This window comes from Artemia franciscana, chromosome 20, assembly GCF_032884065.1.
Source record: "Artemia franciscana chromosome 20, ASM3288406v1, whole genome shotgun sequence".
Taxonomy (NCBI): Eukaryota; Metazoa; Arthropoda; class Branchiopoda; order Anostraca; family Artemiidae; genus Artemia; species Artemia franciscana.
Window position 1 is genome coordinate 22,064,467 of NC_088882.1, and position 24,574 is coordinate 22,089,040.

At 35.6% G+C, this 24,574-nt stretch overlaps 1 protein-coding gene across 1 annotated transcript; it reads left to right on the top strand.

Annotated features, from left to right (window-relative positions):
- Positions 1-281: 281 nt before the first annotated feature.
- LOC136039902 (membrane protein BRI3-like) lies at positions 282-17,129 on the top strand. Its single transcript, XM_065723890.1, has 3 exons — positions 282-441; positions 8,679-8,866; positions 15,625-17,129. Exons 1-3 carry the CDS (start codon positions 384-386, stop codon positions 15,754-15,756), a joined length of 378 nt encoding a protein of 125 aa, XP_065579962.1. The 5' UTR covers positions 282-383; the 3' UTR covers positions 15,757-17,129.
- The last annotated feature ends 7,445 nt before the right edge of the window (positions 17,130-24,574 follow it).

Consider the following 24,574-nt stretch of genomic DNA (forward strand, 5'->3'; position numbering starts at 1 on the left):
ATAGTGATCATTCCGTACTTGAATTACCATTTTATTTTTTTTTTAACCTTTGACGCAATGTAGCTCTCATATTCTTTGAAAAACTTCTTTTGTTGGAAAAGTTCTTTCAAATTGATCTTAGAACAAGGTGCACGGTTTTAGACTTCAAATAGCTTCAAATGATTAAGTTTTTCATTTAAAATAAAGTAAATAAATTGAAATTGTAATCCCAAGAGCTTTATTTTACTCTGCAATGAACCTACACGCCCGACTGAAATATTTGTAATAAGACTGAATGGGCAAACCATTGTAGCCAAACTTGTAAACTAGCAAAATACAAGGTCAGTTTAATTGTAAGCATATTCATAAGAAGAAGTAGAAGATTCAAATCACTTTTCCAAAGCATGGCTGACAGTGAAGTTAAACCACCTCCTTATTCTGCTGTTCCCCCTAGTGGACACTGTAAGTTTAAGTTAAATGATTGGGTGAAAATTAAGCTACTAAGTAGGCTAAAAGTCAAAGGGGGTACCTATAAAACCTTCCTAGACTTAGACTCATTTGAGCATCCTAGATGAAAGTGTTAGCAAAATGAATGGAATTTTAGAGGTTTTAGGGTTAAAATTCTTGTTAATTGACTTCGGTAAAATTCTAGTTAATTAACTTCTTCCTATCTCAGAAAGGGTTTAGGTTAGGGAAATGAAACTTTCAGGGATGGGTCTATAGGCTAAAGTATGTCCTGGGAAGGTATTATAAAGTACCCATCTCCACTCCTTCTCCTTCTAGAGGGCCCTAAAATTTGCCTACATGACAGGTCTGTACCTATTGAAATTTTGACAAAACAACATTTTACCTTAATTTTCAGTTACTAGTTGCTTTTTCTCTGCCTTTAGTTCTGAAAATACAATTCCTGTTATTTGAGTAGGCCTAGAATTTTGAGCCAAATCAATGTTTTTTTCAAAATTTAGGAAATGTTTTTGCATATCTTTCAAACCTTATAAAATGGAATTGAGCAAAGTTATGAAGCTGAAAACAATTTGGTTGTACTTCAATTAAGCAGAAGATCTATTTTGCAAGGGTTCACTATTATAACACACAAATTTTCAAAGGTCATCAAAGGTCAGGACCCTCTAGAGGGAGAAGGAGTAGAGATAGTTGCTTCAAAATACTTTCCCAGGACACACTAGTCTCTAGATTCATCCATGAAAGTTTCATTTTCCTAACCTAAACCCTTTCTGAAATAGCAAGAAGTCAATTAACTAGAATTTTACCTTGACTTCTTGCTATCTCAGAAAGGGTTTAGATTAGGAAAATGAAACTTTCAGGGATGCATCTAGGCTATAGACTAAAGTATGTCCCAGGAAGGTAGCCTATTTTGAAGCAACTATGGTAAAATTCTAGTTAATTGACTTCTTGCTATTTTGGAAAGACTATGTTGACTAATTGCGACTGTTTGGCCCAGTCGCAAACAACCAACAGTGCGCAGCTCTGCAGGCAGATCTGCACACCCTCAACAACTGGTCCTCTTCCTGGTCCCTCGAGTTTAATGCTGAAAAGTGCAAAGTCCTACATCTTGGCCCTAAGAACCCAGGAATGACATATACAATGACAGATTGTACTGGGAAGCTCATAACTTTGGAAACTGTCACCGAAGAAAGAGACCTTGGGGTCATTGTTGATGACAAAATGAAATTCCATAGTCACAGCAAATACCTAGCTGCAAAAGGCAACAGGTCCCTTGGTCTCATCAGACGTAATATCACCAGTAGATCTCCCAGGACAATCAGGAAGCTATATACAGGACTGGTCAGACCGCAACTTGAGTACGGAGTCTCTCTTGCCGTTCCCCACTATGTCGTGGACAAGAAGATCCTTGAGAGCGTTCAGCAGAGGGCTACAAAACTACCAACCAAATGTAAGAACCTCTCGTACCCTGAACGCCTCAAGAAACTCAAGCTCCCAACCCTGACATACAGGAGGAAACGCGGAGATGCAATCCTGACCCACAAGCTGCTGGAGAATGGTGTCACACCAGGGCTTTTTAATAAGTCGCTCTCTAGCCACACCCGGGGCCACACCAAGAAGCTCCAGCAACAAAGAAGCTCACGGAGAGAACGTTCCAACTTCTTCTCAGCTCGTGCTGTTCCACTGTGGAATTCCCTTAGTGAAGAAACAGTTCAGTCCAAAACTGTTGACAACTTCAAAAAAGCAATTGACCGAGACTGGGCAGCGATGGAGTGGAAACTACACTGGGAGGCCAGTGGATCTACTCAACGGAACTAGACAACGCACTTCCACCTCCATCACTCAACCGGCGAATCTACAGGATGTTCACCCAACCTTATTCGCCGGCCAGTGCGATTTAAGGTAATTTAAGGTAATTGAGAAAATGAAACTTTCAGGGATAGGCCTACAGGCTAAAGTAGCCTATGTCTCAGGAAGGTATTTTAAAGTACCCACCTCCACTCCTTCTCCCTCTAGAGGGCCCTGAAATTTGCCTACATCACAGGTCTATACCTATTGAAATTTTGACAAAACAACATTTTACCTTAATTTTCAGTTACTAGTTGCTTATTCCCTGCCTTTAGTTCTGAAAATGTAATTCCTGTTATTTCAATAGAACTTGAGCCATATCAATGTTTTTTTTTCCAAACTTAGGAAATGTATTTGAATATCTTCAAAACCTTATAAAATGGAATTGAGCAAAGTTATGAAGCTGAAAACTATTTTGTTGTACTTTAATTAAGCCAAAGTTCTATTTTGGAAGGTTTCACTTTTATAAGACACACATTTTTGAAGGTTATCAAAGGTCAAGACCCTCTAGAGGGAGAAGGAAGGGAGGTAGTTGCAGTAAAATTCTAGTTCATTGACTTCTTGCTATCTTGGAAAGGGTTTAGGTTAGGAAAATGAAACTTTCAGGGATGGGTCTACAGGCTAAAGTATGTCCCAGGAAGGTATTTTGAAGTATGTACCTCTACTCCTTCTGCCTCTAGTGGGCCCTGACCTTTGATGATCTTTAAAAATTTGTGTGCTATAAAGTGAAACCTTGCAAATTAGATCTTCTGCTTAATTGAAGTACAACAAAATTGTTTTCAGCTTCATAACTTTGTTCAATCCCATTTTACATGGTTTTAAAGATTTGCAAATAGTTTTCCTAAATTTTGAAAAAGAAAAACATTGATATGGCTCAAAATTCTACTCAAATAACAGGAATTGCATTTTCAGAACTAAGGGCAGCAAAAAAGCAACTAGTAACTGAAAATCAAGGTAAAATGCTGTTTTGTCAAAATTTCAATAGGTATAGACCTGTCATATAGGCAAATTTCAGGGCCCTCTAGAGGGAGAAGGAGCAGAGGTGGGTACTTTAAAATGGCTTCCTGGGATATACTTTAGCCTGTAGATCCATCCCTGAAAGTTTCATTTTCTAAACCTAAATCATTTCCAGTCAATTAACTAGAATTTTACTGGCAGTAAAATTCTAGTTGATTGACTTTTGGCTATCTTGGAAATGGGTTAGGTTTGGAAAATGAAACATTCAGGGATGGGTCTAAAGGCTAAAGTATGTCCTGGGAAGTTATTTTGAAGTACCCACCTCCCCTCCCTCTCACTCTGGAGGGCCCTGAAACTTGCGTACATGATAGGTATATAGCTAGTGAAGTTTTGAAAAAACAACATTTTTCCTTAATTTTCAGTTACCAGTTGCCATGTCTCTGCCTTTGGTTCTGAAAATGAAATTCCTGTTATTTGAGGTCAATTCTGAGCCATATCTATGTTTTTTTTTCAAAATTTAGGAAATGTATTTGCATATCTTTAAAACCTTATAAATTGAGATTGAGCAAAGTTGTAGAGCTGAAAATATTTTTGTTGTACTTCACTGAAGCAGAAGATCTATTTTGCAAGGTTTCAGTTTTATAACACACATATTTATAAAGGTCATCAAAGGCCAGGGTCCTCTAGAGGGAGAAGGAGTAGAGGTGGGCACTTCAATATACCTTCCCAGTACATACTTTAGCCTTTAGACTCATCCCTGAAAGTTTCATTATCCTAACCTAACCCCTTTCCAAGATAGCCAAAAGTCAATCAACTAGAATTTTACACCTTTTTTATGTTCTTGACAAATGTACTAATTGCTTCTATTGCAAGTTGAAGTTTCTGCATTCTTTGAGCTCTTAAAAGTGACAAATTTTCAATAAAAGTATGAGTTATTGGTTGTTTCAACAAAATAATACTATGTTTTCTCAGTTGTTTTCAACAAAATAATACTACATTTCTCAGTGCCAAAATTATTTATAGTTGGGTTAGGTTAGGCCAGGTAAAGGAGTGCTTAAATTTACAATAGAAGCAATTATTACATTTGTAAAGAACTTAATAAAAGACATCAATTGGTATGTTCACTTTATTGGTAAGCCAATTATAAAAGCCACAAAATATTTACCAAGAAAATTTCTAGGTGTGTATAAAAATGGCTTAAACCATGGATTTCAAATTTATTGTTTGATTATAAATCCATTTTTTAAAGTTATATAATCCATCAACATTGATTTACCACAATTAAGTTGAGTAAAACATTTAAAACAATTTTACCATTTTTCCATCCATCATATTTCAGGACACCACCCTTTGACAAATGGAAAAAAATAGCAGTATTTTATTAGTTTCATTGCAAGCTGTCTATACTGGAAACTATGCTGCAAAGCAACATAGTATCCATAATATAGCACTTTAGAAATGCTAATTCTAGAAGCACATCTATTTCTGGTTGACCCTCCTCCTGCATGGGGCAAACTAAAAATGCATAAAGTGGGCAGGGTTTTGAAGCTGAGGGAAAAGTTAAGGTTGTATAATATGAATGAAATTATATTTTAAATACTAATTCCTGTTGTCACTGGTAATTTCTGTATAGTAAGAAGTCAAAAGATAAATAAATTACTCACACTTCCATTAATGCTAATATTCAAGATGGTTCACTTTCAAATTTAAATTAGCCAGCTATTTCTGAACAATTGCAATAGTAGCTGTTGTGACAATGCCCTGTGTCAAAATTTGAACTGGCAATTCAGAGCAATTAATTCAATATTATGAAAGGTAGGCAGTGTAATGTCTGATTTTGCTTACAGGTAACATTACCTATAGAGCAAAGCTTATTAGTACATGAGCCCTACAGGCAGTGGGGTGAGGTCTGATTGGTTAAACCTAGTTTGTTATTGTCATGATGTTTCATCATTGCAATCCTATTTTCTACAGAAATTGTGGTTAGTCTAGGGTAAGCTTGTGTGGTGTTAAAAGTTTGAAAAGAGGACATTTTATTTTTTTTTTTTTTTTAATTAATACATATAGCTAGATTTTTATGATTGTGTATTGTTTTATGTCATTATTCATTCATATTGTCCAACCCCAACAATTCCCTTGGCTTCAAAACCCTGCCCACTTCAAGTATTTTTATTTTTGTTGAAGGGGGATTATAGAAAGCTAAAAAACGGACATGGTAGTTTCTGTAATAATGACAAAGAAACAATATTTGATCAAGAGAATCTTGCTATATGCATTAATATGTATTTTCAACAGCTTGTGATGAAACTAAAGCTTTACCAAAATAGCATATAGCCTTATATAAAAAGGTATTATCCAATCTCCTTATAAATACAAATATTTTTGCCATCTAGTTGGATAATTTAGTCAATCCCAATAGCAATAATTAAATTTTTCAACTAGTTGACAAGAAAATTGCCCCAGAAAAATATTCCTTTTCCAACTAGTTGACAAGTAATTTCTCCCCAGCAACACTTTCTTTCCAACTAGCTAGAAACAAACATTGCCCCAGAAACGCTTCTATTAACCATCTAGTTGGCAAGTAGCTTTTCCACAGAAATGTTTTTTATTAACCAACTAGCTGATGAATAACTTTGCCCCAGAAAGCATTTCCTTTTCCAACTAGCTGGAAGAAGAGGTTGCCCCAGAAAGAAGTCTGTTAACCATCTAGTTGGCAAACAACATTGCCCCAGAAACTCTTCTTTTAACTGTCTAGTTGACAAGTAGCTTTTCCCCAGAAAAATTTTCATTAACCAACTAGCTGATGATAAACTTTGCCCCAGAAAGAATTTCCTTTTCCAACTAGCTCAGAAATTCTTCTGTAAACCAACTAACTGACAAACAACATTGCCCCAGAAACACTAAATTAATCAACTTTGCTGTGAGACCTCTTTAGTCACAACTTTTTCTCCAGAAAACAACTTTCTACTCATAAATTTCTACTGGGCATAGTTTATTTTCTGTGTTGGTAAGTTTACATTTGGTGGTGCCAGGGTTCTTGAACTAGATGGAAAGAGGTTGCCTCAGAAACACTTCTGTTAAACATCTAATTGGCAAGTAGCTTTTCCCTGGAAAAGTTGGTATCTATTCAAGAAAGTTAAGTTCTGGACCCAAACTGTCAACAGTATATCTGGTCAATGTATTTAGGTAACCCTGTTACTGCCTTCAAACAGCATGAAGATTTTTGAAAAGTTCTGGAGGCCCTGTTTCTCTACAAGCATGTCCAAAAGCTTTTTTGATGGGGAATTCTATATCAGTATGTAGCATTAATGCTGAAAGTCCAAAAGCTATTCTTGTCATTTTTTCTTTAGACATCAGGAAGTCACAATTTTATTCATCTCCACTTAACATCTACAGGGGAGAAGGATTAACCTGGCTTGCAGATGGGAATACTTGACATTGTTTGCTGCTTTTAAGTCTGAAATATAAAGTTTGGAAAGCAAGGCTATCCTTTGCCCCTTCTATTGGAAGTTCCTTTGGTCAGAATTTTCTCAATTTGTGTATTAAATTTTGTGCAACTTTATTTGTATGCTGTAAAAACGCTTTGTTTACATAGATATAAACCACAAACAGATCATCAAAGGATTGCCAGTGTTTTCTTAGACTTCTTCTGAGAAACCTCATGCCAATGGCGCAACTTGGAGCATGTCCAAAAGCCTATTTCACAGAGAATGCTATGTCTGGATGCAGCATTAATGCTGAATTTTCAGTCTAAAAGCTATTCTTGTCGTTTTTTCTTTAAACTTCAGGAAGAGTTGCAATTTTGTTGATCTCCCCTAAGCATTTGCATTCCATATTTGGGAATACTTGATTTTTTTGCTGGTTTTTAGTTTGAAATATAAAGTTTTGAACAAAAGACTATCCTTAGCCATTTCTATTGGAAGTTCCTTTGGTCAGAAATTTCTCAATTTGTGTATTACATTTTGTGCAACTTCATTTGCATGTTATAAAAATGCTTTGTTTACATAAATACAAACCAAACAGGGATCATCACTGTATTGCCTGCATTTTTCTAGGCTTCTTCTGTCTAACAGAAACAGCACATCATTTTAAAACATTATGGTACTTACATTACCTTCAGGGGCTCCTCAGTATCAATTATGACGGAATTTAAAATGCCAGAAATAGAGAAGCTGAGATTAGAGCATTAACTCCACTGTTGCCTTTAAAAATATCACCTCCTTCCCTTCCCCTGGCCCCTCTTAGAGAATCTAAATTGTCATGAAGTTTGAAATAGTTTTATGCTTGGTGAATGAAACCTTCAGACACAGGTTTGATGTTCAAATATTGGTCTGAATTTCTATAAGTGTTCTAATTTCAAAAGAACTATTTTCTTCGGCTTAAAATCCTATTCAGATCCTTGAAATTATGGTTCTAAAAATGTAGATAAAGAAAAGCTGACTCGAACCAAAATTAAGAACAACCCTTTTTTGTATATTTCTTGATGATAGGGTTTTTATGTCAATTGAATTGGGGATAAAGCTGCCATGAATGGATCCAAAGCCCAATTAGTGTCCCAAGAAAACCCTTTGATTCTTCCTCTTTCAATTTTCCCTCAAAAAGGCACTGGTCTTTGGTAAACCTGAAAAAACTTTATGATATAAAAGTGAAATTCTTGTAAATAGATGTGTGCCACAAAGAGACCCAAGGAAAGGGTTTGAATCTTATAACTTTCTTAAAAAACTTGGAAATTTAAATTATTTGTGAAAAAAAATTAATAATAATGACTTTCTGAAATAACTTAAAATCTTACTTATTTCCTTAGAATCACTTTTCAAAACGGAGAGTCATAGAAAAGTACACTCAAACCAAGAATATTGTTGACAAATTCCCTAAACAGTTTTCTAACCAATTAGAAAGAGGACTCTGGATCCATTCCTGAAAATTTCTATCACCTAACCGAAGTGATTGCAAAAAAACACCATGTAATGAAAAATTGGTAAGCCAGTGACAGCAAAATTTTGGTTTATGATCAACGAATATACCAGGATCTTTTCCATTTAAACCACAGATAATGAGACTTGAGAGAATAAGTACCTAACCAAACAAATCAATGAGGTATTTCACTGGGGGACAATAATCCCGAGGTAGGATAGATGGTATCCTAGCTTAGGCAAATTTTTGTTGTATGTAACAAAAATTGCAATGGTAACAGATTGCTTTAAATTTGATGGTGCATTAATCTCCACCAATAGGTTCTAAAATGACCCATAAGTTAATATTTTAAACACGTGATGGTAAAACCACGAACCTTATTGATTATGTTCTTGTAAATCAAAGACTGACAGGATTGACAGAAGACACATTGACACATAAAGATAAGATAGTTTTTTTTTAATATGAGAAACAAATATTTTCTATCTTTGAAAGTGTTAAGCTGCATTTCTTTTCAGCAATTACTGTGCCACCACAAGCAGTTCCAGTCTCTCCTGCCATGACCTCGCCTCCTATGAGAACATATAGAACTTCTAGAGGGCCCATTTATATGACTCATCCTTCATATGGTGCAACATCTGTAATTACTGTGCAACCAATTCCAGCTGCTCAAGTTATTGTTGTTGGAGGATGCCCTGCATGCCGAGTATGTACTCCTTCATACTTGCCAAGTACTTATCAGATTGTATTTTTTTTACATATACTTATAATTCAAACACAAAATTGCTGGCAAATAAAACTTGTTTTAAAAATATGCAATGGTAAGCTCTAATTGATTATGTCACATTTCAAATATTAAAAGTCATATCCTATTTTTATTTGTTAAGGTAAGCATAAAAATTGTAAATGAATTCCTTTTTGTTCCAAAGAGAGCTGAAACCCTCTCAAGTGAATAATATCTTTGTGACGCTTTACTTATTTACAATATAATTGGAAAGCTGTTAGATTTACTGATACAGTGGGCATCGGGTTACAAACATTATCGAGATAGCAAACAATTTCTTAACAAATGTTGCCGATATTTGATGCACAAACCATACAATACTTTGTCAATAAACACAATTATAACTCTTTACTTTATACATGTACTGCACTGATGGAAAAAACCAATACATCATACACATACATGAAACTAAGTCAACTACAGTTAATAAACCATTATGCTAATATTTTTTGTTGTTACAAAGTCCTGATTATTTTGTTTTTTTTCCGTGTTTTGTCCCTTTGTATAGTTAAGTGGAGGGAAAATTGTTTGTATTCTGCTTCTTCAAAGTTCAAATGTATTGCTTGCATCACAAAAAAGGAAGTAATATCCTAACATGAACAAGGTTTTCTGTTCTGACCTTGTTGAGGAGTGCGATATAGCTAAGACATTGAAACTATTTTTGAGGATAAACAATCACAACTATTGTTTAGAGGATAATGTCAAGGCGACTCTCGATTGTGGCAATGGTGTTATTTTCTAGTCGTCACCAATAGTCACTTATTTGGGATTACCTTATGCTGCTTTGGAAAGAGAATTTAAATCAGTCCTGGTTCAGCATGTTCAGATAAAACTATGCAAGGCATTTGGTCTTTTAATTCGTTTTCGGTGTCTTTACCATTGGAACGTCCTTGGTCGTATGTATAGCGCCGTGGCTCTGCCTCACGTATTGTTCCCGTCCCTCCTCTTCCTTAATTTCAGACCTTCTGATCTTTTGCCCATTAAAGTTCCTTATTTTAAATTTTGCAAATTTTTACTTGGTTTCCCCCTTTCTTTTAGTAACACTGAGATTGTTTTAAAGCTTAAAGTGAAGGATCCTGTAGTCTGTATAAAGAAAAAATATAAAACATTTGACGACAAGGCGAAAATTATCCTGTTAGGTCATAATTTATTTCCGGTTTTTAGTAGCAGTTCCGGCTCTGAATGACTTATAGGCTAAATTATTTAGCAAGTGTTTTTGTATCTTTTTTTTCTCTTTTTAAGTGTTAGATCAATATTTGATATTTTTTTATTGTAAGCGTTATCATTTGTCTTTTCTTTATATTGTATTGTAGCCTACTCCTCATTTTTTGAGGGAAATAAAGAAACTAAAATAATAAATAATATTTGAAAGTTATAGTATTTACGACAACAGCAAATAGGTCCAAGCATAAGATCCATATCTTAAGCTATCTGCTTAATATATAAAATTAAGTAGAAGACATCTTATAGGAGAATGCTTTAAAGGAAAATACCCTAACCGAAATTTTAAACTTTTGCTTTAAAATTCTTTTGCGAAGCTCAATCTATATTTTAACAAGCTCAAGCAATGGTAGAGAGAAATTAAAGAGATATTCGGAAAAAAAACTTTTTGAAGTTAATTTTCATCTTCCTGAGCCCCCTTATAAGATAGCCAATGGTCTGAACGTGTATCTTGCTTCTACTGTACAAAGTCTCCCCTGTTTAACTGGCTTAGGTCCAACTCTTCCCCCAAATACCTTCTCCTGAATTTCTTCCTTTGATGTTGTAAATAAAGTCCAAAAGCTTAAAAAATCTAGCACTTACCTCAGACATCCCAATAGAGTTAATTAAACCCTTTTCAGACACGATTTCTGAACCATTATCTAATATTTTCAACCAAATCGCAAAATTTGGTAAATTCCCAAGTTGCTGGAAACTAGGTTTTATAATTTTCATCCCAAATAAATTTACTTATCTGGCTTTCATCAACATACGACCTATTTCACCCACTCCAGATTTTTCAAAACTTTATGAAGGGTTCATTTGTGACTGGCTTAAAGTTGATATCAGTCCACGTATTTACGTCCGACAGTTTGTTAACTGAAGGAAATCCTCCACCACCCATTACCTTGTGCACTTGGTACATACCATCCTAAGTAACCGAAAGAAACCAAATATCTGGCTAAACCTGCAAAAAGTGTTTGACTTGTTTGACAACAACATCCTAATTTGTTTATGCCGGGATACTTTTTAACTTGACCGTATTTTAGTAAATATTGTTATATTGTTCCTTTCAAGTAGATCATAAGTTTTTAAAATACAAAAATATTTCTTGCAATGTTTAGGTTAATCTAGTCTTTTGCATAATCCCATCTACAATTATCAAGATTTCTGCTTCTTCCTTTATCTTTCAGAATTTTGACTATTTGATTTCAATGACTTTTTTTTTAATTTTGAGCATGTGATAGTGTTGCCATTATTGATTTCGATATGTTTAATTAGAACGCATATTTAGCTCCTTTTTACGTATGATAGCGTTATCATAGAGTATTATCAAGCGTTATTTTATTTTCCCCCCCCCCCCTCCTTTTGGTATTTGCGGTTATTCGTACCGTATGAAATTTAGTTTATTTTTACTTCTTGGACTTGGATTTTTATCTCAGTGATAGGTCATATTTCAATAATATGTGTTAAATTTTTAATTTTGGACATATAAAGTGAATGTAAGTGAATAGTCTTTTGAACTATAAATATTATCTTATCTCTTATCTAGCTGGAGCCAACATTATTTTTCCTGAAATAATATTTTAAACATTTTGCAGATTTGCTAAAATTTTCCAAATGCTTCCCTGTCAAATGTTACCTTTGGAGTACCATAGCTTCGAAAGTGAAAATTCTGATTTAGGGGGTGGGGGTCCTTTTTCCGATGCCTCTTATAATATTATGGAAAGAACAGAAGATAGCAAGAAAAGTAAGAATATTGCTTTTTTAGCTTAAAATAATTTCTGATGTTGCCAAGGTGCATTAAATTTGTTTGGCTTCCTTCTTTTTTTCTAGACACGGTAGAATTTTTTCCTCAAATATGGATTGAAAAGTTTTCATCTTCTAAAATCTGGAGCTTACGTTAGTTTTGGAGAAACGAAATTTCTTCTTTGACTTTCTATTTTGAGTTTTCATTTTGCATATTTCCTACATTTTGTTTAAGTAAAATGGCCTAGCTTAGAAGATAAACTTTTTAGAAGTCAAATAACTTCAAACACTCAGAACTTCATATTACTCCTTCGACAACCTAATCAAAATTTCTATATTTTATCAGTTTTTAAGATTTGTCATCTATAAATTGCTTCCTGCACTTACAAATAATTTCCGAATTGGTCATGGCACATCAGATTCTTCGCGGATTTTCATTAACCGTAGTAAATAGTACACAGCTTTAATACAAGATTAAATTTAAAAAAAAACTAATTTTTTTTTGTTTAATTTCTGAACGTTTTTGAATTAATGCATGTTTAATTTTGGCTCTCCGCACAGAAATTATTAAAATAAAATTTGCATATTAATTCTTTTTTTTGGGTAAATGGCTTTCTCTTAGTTTTGATCAGACGATTTTGAGAAAAAAGGGTGGGGGAGGAGGCCTAGTTGCCCTCCAATTTTTTGGCTACTTGAAAAGGCAACTAGAAGTTTTAATTTTTAACAAATGTTTTTAGTAAAAAATATACGTAACTTAAGAATTAACTTACGTAACGAACTTTTATATTCTTATATTTTTATTATGTATATGAGGGGGTTTGTTCCCTCATTAATACCTCACTCTTTACGCTAAAGCTTAAATTTTGTCCCAACTCTTTAACAATGACCCCTGAATCAGAAAGGCCGTAGAATAAATAGTGGAAATTAATAAAAATGCTTTAGCGTAAAGAGCGAGGTATTTTGGAGGAGATGAACCCCCCATATGCGTAATAATCTCTGTTCGTTTTAAGTTTTAATGCTGCTCCTTACTTTCAGTTGAAAAAACTTTTTCATGTTTATTTTTTCATTGTTTTTTTTTATAATAATGCTAGAAAATTCTGCACCTCCTTCATTGAATTTCTCTTCCCCCATGACATATTCCTCAAAGAAAAGATCCTCCCATATAGCCCCTCCCCTCAACCCCTCCCCTCAACCCTCCCCCCAACCAACCAAAATAATCCCCCTGAAAAATGTCTGTACACTTCCCCATAACCATTACTGTATGTAAACACTGGTCAAAGTTTGCAATTGCAGCCCCTCCCCCGGGGACTGTGGGGGAGTAAGTCATCCCAAAGACATAGTTCTTGTGGTTTCCGACTATGCTGAACAAAATGACTATCTCAAAATTTTGATTCGTTGACTTTGGTAAAAAAAATGAGCATGGGGGGGCCTAGATGTCATCCTATTTTTTTGGTTACTTAAAAAGGGCAATAGAACTTTTCATTTCCGTTAGAATGAGCTTTTTTGCAACATTCTAGGACCACTCGGTCGATACGATGACCCCTGGAAAAAAAGAACAAATAAACACGCACCCGTGATCAGTCTTCTGGCAAAAAATATGAAGTTCCACATTTTTGTAGATAGGAGCTTGAAATTTTTACAATAGGCTTGTCTGATACGCTGAATGCGATGGTAGGATTTTTGTTACGATTCTATGACTTTTAGGGGGTGTTTCCCCCTATTATCCAAAATAAGGCAAATTTTCTCAGGCTCTTAACTTTTGATGACAAAGACTAAATTTGATGAAACTTATATATTTAAAATCAGCATAAAAATCCGATTCTGTTAATGTATCTTTTAGTATCAAAATTTCGTTTTTATGGCACTTGGTATAAACCAAGTTTATCACTGAAAAATTAATTCTGAAAAATTAGAAAAAATGACATATTTTTAACTTACGAAGGAGTGATCGGATCTTGATGAAATTTCATATTTAGAAAGGACCTCGTAACTCAGATCTCTTATTTTAAATCTCAACCGGATCCAGCTTCATTGGGGGGGGCAGTGGGGGGACCGGAAATCTTAGAAAATACTTAAAGCGGAGAGATCAGGATGAAACTGGATGGGAAGAATAAAAACCTGTCTAAGATACATGACTGATATAACCAAACCAGATCTGCTCTCTTTGGTGGAGTTGGGAGGCGGGGGGGGGTCTTAATTTGGAAAAATCAGGCATTTGTAACTTACGAACGGGTGACCAGATCTTAATAAAATTTGATATTTAGAAGGATCTTGTGCTTTAAAACTCTAATTTTAAATTCCAACCAGATCCTGTGACATTGGGGGGAGTTGGAGGGGGAAACCGGAATTCTTGGAAAACGTGAAAATTGGAGTATTTTTATCTTACGAATAGGTGATCGGATCTTACTGAAACTTGATATATATATATATATATATATATATATATATATATATATATATATATATATATATATATATATATATATATATATATATAAGGATCTTATGTCTCAGATGCTCCATTTTCGACTCGAATTGGATCAGGGGACATCGGGGATTTGAGGAGGGAAACAGGAATCTTGGAAAACGCTTAGAGTGGAGAGATCGGGATGAAACTTGATGGGAAGAATAAGCACAAGTTCTAGATACGTGATTGACATAATTGGAACGGATCCGTTCTCTTTGGAGGAGATGGGGGGTGTTAATTTGGAAAAATTAGAAAAATTGAGGTATTTTTAACTTAAGAACAGGTGACCGGATCTTAATGAAATTTGATATTTAGAAGGAATCCATGTCTCAGAGCTCTTATTTCAAACCTCGACCAGATCTGTTGACATTGGGGGGAGTTGGAGGGGGAAATCTTGGAAAACGCTTGGAGTGGAGAAATCGGGCTGAAGCTTGGTGGATAGAATAAGCAAATCTCCTTGATACGTGATTAACGTAAGTGTATTGGATTCGCTCTCTTTGGAGGAGTTGGGGGGAGGGGTTCAGTGATTTGGCGAGTTTGGTGCTTTTGGACGTGCTAGGACAATGAAAATTGGTAGGCGTGTCAGGAAGCTGCACAAATTGACTTGGTAAAGTCGTTTTCCCAGATTCGACCATCTGGGGGGCTAAAGGGAGAGGAAAAATTACAAAAAATGAGGTATTTATAACTTACGAGTGGGTGATCGGATCTTAATGAATTTTAATATTTAGAAGGACATCGTGATTCAGAGCTCTTATTTTAAATCCTGACCGGCATTAAGCCTCTGATTTTCCTTTTAATTCAATCTATTGATTCTTAGAATTTTGTTAGAGCTCATACCATATGAGCTCTTGGCTCTTAGCTCTTCTTGCTTCGTCACAAGTGCCATATGAGCTCTTAGGTCTTGTTTAGAGTTTCGTTTACTATTGAGCCGAGTCGCTCCTTACTACAGTTCGTTACCACAAACTGTTTGAAAAGAAAAAAACAATGCAGATACAGAATTTGATGAATACTTCGTACGTGCACAACTTATTTTAGAAACTCTCTTATTACTTGCTGACCTTACTAATAAAAATTTAGAATAATCATAACGTATCTGCAAACTTGATGCGGGAGCATTAAAATTTATTAACCGTGAAATATAGTTGAATGTGTTGCTCTGCAACTTTGAGTAATGAGTCACGGTCGCTGCAACACTAAACGGTGCCTGGGCGCCAACGGTCTACTTTACTATTTCAGTGTTTAAGATTTATGTAATTTTTTTTAGATTGGAATTCTTGAAGATGACTTTACCCTTCTTGGACTTCTGTGTGCCATTCTGTTTTTTCCAATTGGTATTTTATGTTGCTTAGCACTTCGACAGAAAAGATGCACCAATTGTGGAGCCATTTTTCACTAGCCCTTAGAATTGATGTCCCATGATTTGTGTATCTAGGGTTGGAGTTGGATAATTTTGGTACCATTCACAATATTAAAGTCTTTCGCCTGTTCACCTGTATCTGGAGATGTTTTGAATGTGCGAAAAAAAACCTCAATGGATTTGAAAACTATATTTATATTTCTTCTTCTTAAAAATAGTAATTTCTTTATATTGGAGGAGGAAATTTTTAAAGGTGTGTTTTTGGAAATAGACTGAAACAAAACTGGCTGCGATCCCAGTCATAGATTATATTCTATTTGTGTCCTAAAGGTAGAGTGGTCATCAGGAACTTTAGTTGTTTGGTTTATCAGGTTTTGACCGAACATGGTGGGAATTAAGTACTAGTTCATTAAAGCTCCGTAAAAGCGTCTTTTTTTGTTATATTTAAAAATTGTATGCCGTGATATTTCTCCTCTGGAGAACTACTGTAAATATTTCTTTGCCAATGGGTTGATTTGTAGCAGACTGGTTTTTGTTCTCGATAATTATGATTTTACAACTTTGAATGACGAAAAATAAGCTTGCACAAACAAGGCACATTAACGGCGAACAGAAAATGTTCTTAAAGGAGCTTCTTTTTCCTTAAAAAATTGTCATCTTTCTTTTTAATATATCTGCATTACAGCCGCAATAACAGTTTTTTAATATGTGCGGACTCGTAAAACTGAGCCTAGGCTCAGGCCAGTCCCATTGCCTCCAACAGTTTTCCAAATAGTCAAACTTTTGTTTTACTCTGTAGAGCTTTTCTTTAAGATAGAAGAGCCTTGGCGTATTTCTCTTGAAGGGTCCGTCCTTAAAGAGATGGTAAGTGGGTCTGGTTTAATTGCAATTAAGTAATTTTCTCAATTAATAAAGTTATTTGCAGCGGAACCTGTCATAACAGGCATAAAAAGAAAATGACTCAGCTTTTGCTCTTCCTTCAGGGGTGGAGAAATTATTAATAGGACAAACAGAATAGAGTTTAAACTAACGCTTTCAAAAGAGGACAGATACTCGAGAATTTCAGATTTCCTTTGGTTATTGTTCATATCCACCTCGCTTTATTTATAGAATAGGAAATTGTTATCTTCCTCTCCTTCTCCAAACTAGGACTGAATAGTAATGTGGGGCTTTGTTTGCCAAGTCATTACATTCTTCATATGAGCAAGTTAGTTTTATAAAAATTGTCTATTTTTAGTTTGTAACTCACATACTAGTCGTTCGTAAGAGTACTGTTATTTAGTTGTGGTGGTACGAATTAATTATCTTTAACATTCCTTGTGTGATCATATCTTTGAGTTTGGAGTTGTGTGATTATCGCTTTTTTGTAACGAAACCGCTTTCTATATATATTATATTTATTATTCACAGTACTTGACTTAATTAAATTTTGTCATAGGCATAAGTAAATGATTTTACATATATATAAATAGATTAATAGATTTTAATGTTAAGGGCTTCAAAAACCTAGCCTTTCTAAGCTAAGAGCGGACATGCGCCTGAATTATGCGGTATCGCCTGACTTAGAAGTTTTAGGTTGATTAAAGATCGGTTTGTGTGTTTAAAAGCTGACGTTTTAGTGTTGATTATAGAGGTTAAAAACTTCATCATATTGAATGTGAAATGATAAATGTTGAATGGTCAACCTGAGGATAGTTTTATATGCGGTTTTAGGCAATCTTTCTTGTCACCCTCCACTTTGTTTTCAAACTAATGGACAAGCCAGACTATAGTCAATTCTGTGGGTAAAACAGTGTTGATTTTTACTGCCCTGACAAATATGGAATCCGAATGCAATTATGGCGTATAAACCACTTTGAATGGGTGAACAACCAAAGTGTTGAGTGAGGGTAGAATTTTTGAAACTAGAAAACAAAAAATGAAGAGTGGAGTAATATTTGACTTTTAGCTCAGGCGACAATAATCAATATTATCTTGTACTATCCCTATCCATTGTATCTTCACACATTGATGTTTTCGGCTTCAGCAGAGAATACATACCATTCATTGTTCTACAAATAGAAAACAATAGTTTTGCAATATCATATTTAGGGTGAAATGCGAAAACCATTGTAAAGTACACCAAAAACTATTCTTGCCAGGGTTTGCTACTAAACAACAGTAATAAAAAGAACTGAGGATAATTTGAGTCTAGTAGATAAATAAAAAATATGATTCTAAGAATTAGGGGAGGAGACCAGTTACTTGGTTAAACTTGTATGCGATCAAAACATGCGCATTACATTGCATTTTACAACCATTTAACCATGACTGGAATTGTCTAATACCATGGCTGGATTAAGCTTACTCCAAAAATTGAACTCTCTATACCTGAAAAAGCACTCTTTCTCGAAACCAGGCGAAGAAATATAATTTATTTTTGGTATATTTATTATCTAAGGGGACATTCTTAGCCATAATGTCGATCAACCCAAAACATACGAGTTTATCATAAATAAATACACTAATCTAATATATATGGAGGAAAATGTTTTTAATTTGCAAATAATCCATAGTTTATTCGAAAATTATTAAGAGCCTTAACAGTTTATTCTAAGTATAAATTACACTGCGGTACTTAAGATCTTGTGCGATTGATAATTTTTTCTCAGTTGGTACCACTGTAACCCTGGGATAATGGTTTGTAAGGTAACCATAGAAAAATGGGTGAAGTTATGTAAGGTGCCTCCATCTCTGATTCTGCAATTTCCAAATTTAAGTTGATTTGGATGTAAAAAATTTGTGCTGTTCCGAATGGCCATCAATTCTAGCATTTATGCACTTCTTTGGGAAAAGTAATATGACGGGTAAACCCGAAATAGGTTGGTGATTTCCAAGATGGTTCTTCTCGTGATCGTTAAAATCAAAATTATCCTAGTGGATTCTAAACGATTGAGATACCTATCCTTTTTAAAAGATACGTTAATTAAATATGGTGGTTGTGAAGTCAGCATTACGTGCTTAAGATTTTGAATAGGATTTTTGAAAAAGATGAAGTATCTAGCGATTTTATGAAAGCTTTAATTAAACACCTCTATAAGAAGGGTGATAAGTATAAATATGGTAATTATAGAGGCATTAACTTGGTTTCTGTAGGAAGCAAATTACTTGGTATGATGATACTTTTTGGACTTAGAGATGCTGTGGATAAAGTTTAAGAGAAGAACGGTGTGGTTTTAGGAAGGGTGGAGGAGGAATCGACCGAATTTTCACTCTTAGATTAATAATTGAAAAGTTCCTGAGTCAGTTTTCTAGATTATGAGCTAAGGTTTCATCCAGTCGATATAAGACCTTTACCAAAGGTCTTACCCTTGTATGGTATTAAATAATAAAAAAATAACTGAAAGTTAGGAGCAACATTAAAACTTAAAACGAACAGAAGTTATTACGTATATGAGGGGGGTTGCTCTTCCTCAGCACCTTGCTCTTTACGCTAAGTTTTTAAGTACTTTGAAAAAATCTTATTGTTCTAATTGAACGAACATAGTATTTCAGGAGTCGTTCTTAAAGAATTGGGACAGAATTCAAACTTTAGTGTAAAGAGTGAGGTGTTGAGGAAGAGCAACCCCTTATTATACGTAATAACTAAAGTTCGTTTTGATGTTAATGTTGCTCCTTACCTTCAGTTGAAAAAACTTGTTGTTTTATTTAATTTCTGATAGTTTTTTTAAGTAACGCCAGGCAATCTGGATACACCTCCATGGAACAATCCCTCTTCTCCATGGGATTTGTTCTCTAGACAATTAAATGCCGGTGAAAATTTATCCTGAACACTTGAGTCGACAAAGAGAGTGCAAGCCATAAAATGAATTTCGCATAGGAATTCTGGCAAATTTCCCCTGGAAAATTCACGCCTTGGAAACTTTCCTCCCCATGTAAAATTAAAACTGTGAGAAACCCCACCAGTAGAAAATTCCCTCCTTGTCCCAAAAATGCGTGCACACTTCCCAATAACAAATACTATGCATAAATAATGGGCACATTTTGTAACTTAAAGACCTTTCCCCTTGCGCTTTGGGTTATTATATCTCCAAAGGCAGAGTTATTCGGCCTTTTGACTATGCTGAACAAAATGGCTATTTCAAAATTTTGATTGGACAATTTTGAGAGAAAAGGGGCGCGGGAAAGGTCTAGTTCCCCTCCAATTTTTTGGTTACTTAAAATGGGCGCTAGAACTTTTGACATCTGTTCAAATGAGCCCTCTCACGATATTCTAGTATCACTGGGTTTTAAGGTCATTCCTGGAAAAAAAGTAAATAAACACGTAACCGTAATCTTTCTTCTGGCAAAAAAATATAAAATTCCACATTTTTGCAGATAGGAACTTGAAACCTCTACAGGAAGGTTTTCTGATGCGCTGAATTTGATGATGCGATTTTCATTAACATTCTGTGATTTTTAGAGGGTGTTTCCACTTTTTTTTAGAATAAGGCAAATTTTCTCAGGCTTGTAACCTTTAATGGGTAAGAATAAACTTGGTCAAACTTGTAAATTTGAAATTAGCATAAAAATTGGCTTCTTTTCATATATCTATTGGTATGAAAATTCCTTTTTTTTAGAGTTTTCGTTACTATTGAGCCGGGTCGCTCCTTACTTACAGTTCGTTGCCACGAAATGTTTGATCCCAGATTGATGCATGAAAATGATTAGTGTTTTGTACGAGAAAACATTGCTGCGGTTAAGGTAAGAAATAAGGTTAGTAGCTGGTGTCGTATTAAATCGCAATTTAAGCAGGGTAGCATCCTGTCGCCATTTATATGGGTTATTTTGATAGACCCTGTCCTAAGGGGAACACCAAAGACTATATATCAGCACGGAATCAATTGGGGAAACAAAACTCTCCTAGACATTGATTATGCTGATGACTTGAGCTTTTTAGATGAAAATATCAGTAAAATGAATGAATTTTTAGAGGTTTTGAAGGCTCAGAGTGTAGGAATAGGTTTCAAAATTGATGTAATGAAGATTACGTAGCTTAGACTGGAAATAAGTGAAGGTGAAGAGGTGATGTTGGGTAAGGAATCGATCAATTAGACGGCTTTACCTACCTAGTTAGTATTATAAGCAAAGATGGTGGATGCAGTGAAGATGTTAAAAGTAGAATAGCCGAGCAGTGCTTCCACTTTTTTTTCTGAAAATCAGTAACGACTCAAAAAAATCGGCAGATTATCGGGGGTTTTTGCTTTAAGTCGGAGAAAAAACCAGGAGGTTTTAAACAACTGTTTTGTCTCATATACCAGTTGTGTTGGTGATAAAAATGTCAGTAATAGAGAGACACAACAAGTAGAATCGAAAATATGTTTTAGAGTCTTGATTTCGGTTTTCACCTCCCAGAACTCCTGGAATCTGGGCTTCCAGATCGTTCTTTGACGTCTTCTTCTTCTTGCATCTGGAATATGAACCGGTCTGAAAGTATATCACAATGATACAGAAAAAAGGGCTTTTGAACTTCCAGAATTCCGAAGTTTTAAAGTATCCCAGAAGAAATTCCAAAATATCTGGGAACCCCTATTCCGGAAGGTGAAGACTCATTATTAGTCCAAAATCAGCTATCAATATAGTTTGACGAGATGAAGCAAACATCGAAAAAAAAGAGCAAGATTATTAAGGTTTAAAGTATTCTAAAACACTTTTCCGACCAGACTTCTTCACACAACTGTTTGTAATCTATCAACAAAGAAAGGACCTGGAAAATCGTTTTAAGAGAGTTTTTTGCCTTTGTATTTTCGTCGTTGGGCTGTCTTGTCTTCTGATGTAGTGTAAAAAAAAAAAAAAAAACAGGAACAAGGAATAATGTTTCTTTCATACAAAACTTATGTAAACTAAATGGTTTTATTGAAAGTTATCTAAAACTACTTGTTCACATAATTAGAACAAGGATTATAAATACGAGTCACAGAACTCAGGCAGAATTTTTCACTATATCACACTGCAGCTAAAACTACTTTACACATAATTTGAACTAGAATTATGAATACGAATCACAGTCAGAATTTTCACTAGATTACACTGCAGCTAATCCTGATCGTCAACGATATTGTTTGCTCTTCCTGGGGCCAGACGAGCTTGTGCTAAAGAAGCCGATTTCAAGATAGCGGCAATAGCTTCAGTAGCAGTTGCGTAAGCACCGCCTATCAGTAACTGCCTCATGCTCCCATCTACGACGAGAGACTGAGGTGTCACATTAAGCCTACTCATGCCAAGTTTAGTCTGAAGCGTCGAACTAATCGTAACTGTCGACAGACTATTATGTTTGTCTTTTTTGACGTCCTTCAAAGTACTAAACAGTCTCTCCGCTATTACGTTCGAAAACGGTAGAGCGTACAAGTACTCAACGACAAGCCTCAGGTTACCAAACTTTGGTTTGTCGTTAGAGTATTTCTGGACAAATATAAGCTTCCAGTAGTCAGTTACTGAGAGCGAACTGCAATCTTCATTATTGGCTGTCTTACAGAACTCTGCTTTCTCCACTCTCTGTCTATCAGACTTTCGGACCAGGAGGGTAAGCTATATTTCGCAAAAATGGTGCCAGGCTAGGAGGATTCAGATCCTGAGCCTGAACAGCGTTAAGTAGTTCGGAGAAGGCGAAACTGTCCGAGTAGAAAGAGAAGTGGTTTTTAATCTGGATCACCACTTCCTTGTAACATTCTCTCGCGGTACAATAAGCCTTGTCAACTTCGTCGGGATCGGCATTTCGTCCATCACTAGACGCAAGAAGGTCAGCCTTTGCTGCTTTGGCATCTAAGCCGAGGTAGACCTTTTGCAGATTTACATAACTGGCTTCGTCTTCAATCTCAATTTTCATGATGTCGGTACAGTTCCTTACTGCGCGATCTTTCATAAAGCTTTGTATACCCCTCCCCAACCGATAATGGAATCCTGGAATGAAAATGACAGCATTTTTCCTGTTCCTTTTTACGCATGCCAAGTATCGTTGTCTAGCACCTAGCTGGAAGTGTCCGAACTATCAAAAGTCGGAGAGCAAAATAGACGTTGCGATGGTATGCTATGGTACTTGAGCAAACCAAGACCAGACAAGCGTAATTAGCATAGACTAAATTATCATGGTCGGGACAGTGCGCGTGGACATGCTAAAAAGAAACTTCAATGGCATATGACGGTCTTTTTCATTACTTTTTGTCATTTAAACGGCGGTGGCTATGGCGCATCAAATGAAAAACGGCGGTAACGCGCCGGAGCTTTTTCAGCGGTGGCGTGCCAATAAACGGTATGGCTTCAGGGTCTACCTCAAACTCCCCACACAGTACCCAGAGCCAATCCGGTTCTGTAAATGATTTATCTTGAGTATCTGTTTTTTATTCCCACAAAGTTGCAACCCGATCTCTCCAGTCTAAGCTGGTCACGCATCCTCCGCCCCCAATAGTTGTTGGATTCGGTACGGACATGAAAAAATCACCAGATACATACCCTCTGTTCAATTGTTAAAATTTCACTCGAATCCGATCACCCGTTTCAAATTTACGCATGACTCAATATTCCGTATACCCCCTTCCTTCACTCCCCCCACGACTATCGGACCGAGTAAATTTATTTATAATTCAGTTTGTTCGGGTCCCTGATATTCCGATCCCTCCATTCTTACAGTTTTTCGAGATTTGTGATCTCCCCAAAACAGAACAAAATAACACACTTTGAGGAGCAAAATCATTCACATCTAATACACTTTAAACACAGCGACATAAAATTTAGAAATATCGGCACTTTGAAAACATATTTGTCTCTTTGAAAACAGGTTTGGTATAACTGGTTTTGGCCTACATTTTAAAATCCATCCTCCTATATTGTGAAGCCGATTTTGCTGACACTCGAAATTGTTATTTTGAAATAGGCTAGGCTATTAGTCTGGCGAATACTGGATATCTATAAGACCCGTAAGAATAGTGTATTCGAATTAGTACAATGGAATCCTTGAACTGGCAACAGGTTAAGAATTGGTTTCAAATTAAAACATGTTATTTTGGCAAAGAAACAGACCACAGAAGCAGAAAAGCCGTCTACCCCTTAAGACAGGTCAGTAGCCTACTTCTTGGATTGCCCACGTGCAGGGATGTATAATTGTCCAGTTCCAGTAAACTTGGTACTTACCCTAAAAAAAACCCCGTCACGTAAGGTAAGTCACGTCCTTATTTTACACAAATTATCTAGTGGAAATGAAGTATCTGAGCTGACTGATCAAATCAGATGAAGTTATTAACTGAGAATCAAATGCACCCTTTTTCGAACACAAAAATAGTCTTTCACGGGACAAGCTGCCGACTAGGTCATTAATAAGGGTCCACAGTTGACTTCCACGAATCAAACGCGGCCAGGGGCTTTAAAATTCCCTTTTTACGGGCAACAAAGACATATTTTGCATTTGGCCAAACAATCGCGAAACGGAAACTTTAAGTTGTACAGAGCTCAATTCAATAGGAATTGGGAGTTTATCGGGAGAAAATTTCAGTCGGGAGATTTTCCAAAAACTCCGGAGATCTCCCAATAAAGTGGTAGGAGTGGAAGCAGCTATCACAACATCAAGTATACTTATCACAGTCCGAGAATAAAACTAATCAATATTCTCTCCTAAACTTTTTTCAGCTGCCGCTTTTTCCAACCGAATCACCCTACTTTTTATATCTTCACTCATTCCGCTGTATTTATTAGTAATTAAAGAAAAAAAAAGTTTTTTCAACTGAGACTAAGCAGCACCTTTAAAATTTAAAACAAACGGAAACTATTATGTGTATGAAAGGGGCTGCCTCATGACCCTTCGCCAATCCTTGCTGTTTACATGAAAATCTTACGGTTCTTTCAAATT

Bases quoted from the DNA above. Each gene is read 5' to 3' on its own strand.
- LOC136039902 (XM_065723890.1), top strand. From the start codon at position 384: ATGGCTGACAGTGAAGTTAAACCACCTCCTTATTCTGCTGTTCCCCCT. The intron at 442-8,678 runs GTAAGTTTAAGT...ATTTCTTTTCAG, and splicing joins TGTTCCCCCTAGTGGACACT to CAATTACTGTGCCACCACAA. The intron at 8,867-15,624 runs GTATGTACTCCT...AATTTTTTTTAG, and splicing joins GAGGATGCCCTGCATGCCGA to ATTGGAATTCTTGAAGATGA.